The 2,841-nt window shown below is 37.9% G+C and overlaps 1 protein-coding gene across 1 annotated transcript; it reads right to left on the bottom strand.

Annotated features, from left to right (window-relative positions):
• Window positions 1–276: 276 nt before the first annotated feature.
• Window positions 277–2,480, bottom strand: LOC132175710 (abscisic acid 8'-hydroxylase CYP707A2-like). The gene is made up of 7 exons (XM_059587732.2): window positions 2,254–2,480; window positions 1,814–2,132; window positions 1,335–1,721; window positions 1,037–1,211; window positions 821–927; window positions 607–725; window positions 277–474 (listed from the first exon to the last, which is right to left on the bottom strand). Exons 1-7 carry the CDS (start codon window positions 2,454–2,456, stop codon window positions 363–365), a joined length of 1,422 nt encoding a protein of 473 aa, XP_059443715.2. The 5' UTR covers window positions 2,457–2,480; the 3' UTR covers window positions 277–362.
• Window positions 2,481–2,841: the final 361 nt, after the last annotated feature.

The raw sequence follows: 2,841 nt of genomic DNA, 5'->3' as shown, positions 1-2,841 counted from the left end.
GGTTAGAAATGACAAGAACACTCCTAAAACTATATAAACCTACTTAAATAGATTAATCCCACGCCACTGATGAGGAACTTTTTTACCTCATCTCTTAGAAAAAAATGAACATAACTTGCTTGCACATAATTTTTTTTTTTTTTTTTTTGGTAACCCTCTTCTGTACACTTGTCTTCCCTATTCTTATGCTAATCTTAAAATTTCCTTGTTTGGGTGTCTTGGCCCTAAAGTGAGGGAGGAGTTTCTCTCTCTTCGCTTTTTTTTTTTTTACCGTCTTCTTCTTCATCATTATCTCAAGAAATAGGAACCAATTTGGCGATGGAATTCTTTCTACATGTAGAAAGTCTCCATTGTAATTGACACTAGATTTTTGGAGTAGTGCCTTTCTTCAGAGATACTCTAATGGGCAAACCATTTTGGGGAAGAGCAAATGGGTCATATTGAATCCCATTTTGTGTACCAACCACAGACCACCTGCGTAATGTTACAGACAAAACACATGTCAGCAGACATTCTATTTTTAGAAGCTGGTCATTTATTAGCGGCCAAACCACAAGTGAAAAAGGTTAAAAGTTATTGATTCTGTTATTGTTGATGATTGCATACCTGTACTTTGTGGTCAGATGATGGAGAAGCACTAACATTTCCAGCTTGGCTAACTCATTCCCAGGACAGGAGTGGGTCCCATTGCCAAATGGCATAAAGGTATTGGGTTTTGGAGTAACCTGGTGATACCATTCAAGCCCTAGGATAAGAATAAATACTTTCTTGACAAAAAAAGAAAAAGAAAAAAAGAATTATGAGTAAATTAAAATTTTACCTCAAATCTTGAGGGATCAAACTTCTCAGGCTCTGGGAAGATCTCTGGACTGTGGTGAATGTTTCTGAAAAGGGGCAAAACTTTCCACCCTTTGGGTATGAGATAACCTAAAGAAGAATTTCCAAACAAATTAGTTAAAGTTAGTATATATAAAAAGTAGGAAGAATATAAAATAGAGCCTACTTTAGAGTCAAAATTTGCGGTAATTTGACTGACCTTCATATTCAACATCTTCTACTGCCTCTCTAAAAGTAAAAGATAAAATTGAAGCAACTCTAAGTGTCTCTTGAATCACCCTTGAAGTGACTGTCATCCTTTTAGTGTCTGCCCAAGTGAGAACTTTCTCCTCGCCATTCTCTTCTTTCCTCCTCATAATATTCTCTTGCTCTTCCTGTAAATTCAAAAACAAAAAAACTTAATTGCTTTTTTTTTTTTTTTTTTTAAATAAAAAATTATAAAAATTTAATTTAAATTTATGGAAAGATATGGCACTTGAGAGGAGCAATTTTCTTACAGTGACAGCTTGAAGAACAGTGGGGTTCTCGCCAAGGTACTTGAGGATCCATGTAAGCACGCTGGCAGTGGTATCACGAGCAGCGAATATGACTCCGATAATGTTGTCGGCAATCTGGTCGTCAGTGAGGCCTTCTTTGTCACCCATGAAAGATCCGAGCAAGTCGTTGTGATCGTATTTCATCTGCCTCCTGGCTGAGAGGATTTTTGCCAAGATTTGAGCAAGCTCCTTCCTTGCTTTCATGGATTTGTTGAAGAGAGTCCCTGGAAGGTTAATGGGCATTGAATTGTACCCCTTCTCAAGAATGTAGTAGCACCGCTTCAGATCCTCTCTGTACAGAACTTCATCCTTTCCAAATATGGAAAGCAGGGCAACATTGAACGTAAACTGCAAAGAAAGAACATATATATCTTCGATTGAGACATGCACATAGTGGAGTGGAGAAAACGTGGGAATTCAAGGTGATGAGGTAAACTCACAATCTTCATTTCTTGGAAGGTGTTGATCAAGCGGCCTTCCCATGATTGGAGAGAATCTTTGGCAATGGATTCGATGCTGGGGATGAAGTTTTTAATTGCTTCGGGCAGGAAGGCTCGGAGAACAAGCTTCCTAAGTTTGGCATGGTAGTCTCCTTGGTGAAAGAAGATGGCTTGTTTGCCCAACATTCTCTCTTTGCTTGCAGGAAATGTGGGCTTGAAGAGATGAGCTCTCGTTGCCAGCACGAATTTCGCTGCTTCTGGGCTCGAGATCATCACACAAGGACACCCCAATATATGGGTCTTGAAGATAGAACCATACCTATATATATATATATATATATATATATATCAAAACCAACATTAATCTACCATTAACAAAACAATTAAGTAGCTAGAAATTTGATAAAAGTGGAAAGAATAAAACCCGATATTCTACCAACCTCTTTTCTTTTTCAACAAAGAAGACATTTGGGTTTTGAGAGTAGAGTTGAAAGGTCTCCCCTATGTAAGGCCAACCCAAGGAGCCCGGCGGGAGGGGCAGTTTCCGGCTACTTGAATTGAAGAACTTGATGAGGGAATGGAAGAGAAAGATGAAGAAAATGGAAGCTAAAAAGCAAAACTTAAAAAGGGAGGCAAATTCCATATCGAGAAGAAGGAGCTAGGTGAAGTTCTCAATCCCTGCATGAACATATATATTGTGAGCGAGTGTGGAGTAATATATATATATACAAGTCATTCTCTGACTTTACAGATAAGGCATGGCAGCTGTTCTCAGAGAGTTTGATGATAGCACTGACTTAATTAAGTATTATTACTTTAAGAAGACCATTATAGATTACTGACATAATAATGCATACAAAAAAACAACGTGTGCATCTGTCTTGATCTAACTTTATAAAAATGAGCTGTCAACTTTGAAAATATAATTGCTTATTGGTGTGCTACCCCATGCAACTCTAGCCGGGTGCTACCCTTTCATTTGAAGTACACATGCACGTACTTGGTATATATGTACATATGTAGAGTAA

Source organism: Corylus avellana, chromosome 3 (assembly GCF_965113065.1).
Source record: "Corylus avellana chromosome 3, dhCorAvel1.hap1.2, whole genome shotgun sequence".
NCBI classification, from domain to species: domain Eukaryota; kingdom Viridiplantae; phylum Streptophyta; class Magnoliopsida; order Fagales; family Betulaceae; genus Corylus; species Corylus avellana.
This window is presented reverse-complemented; position numbering and strand designations above follow the sequence as displayed.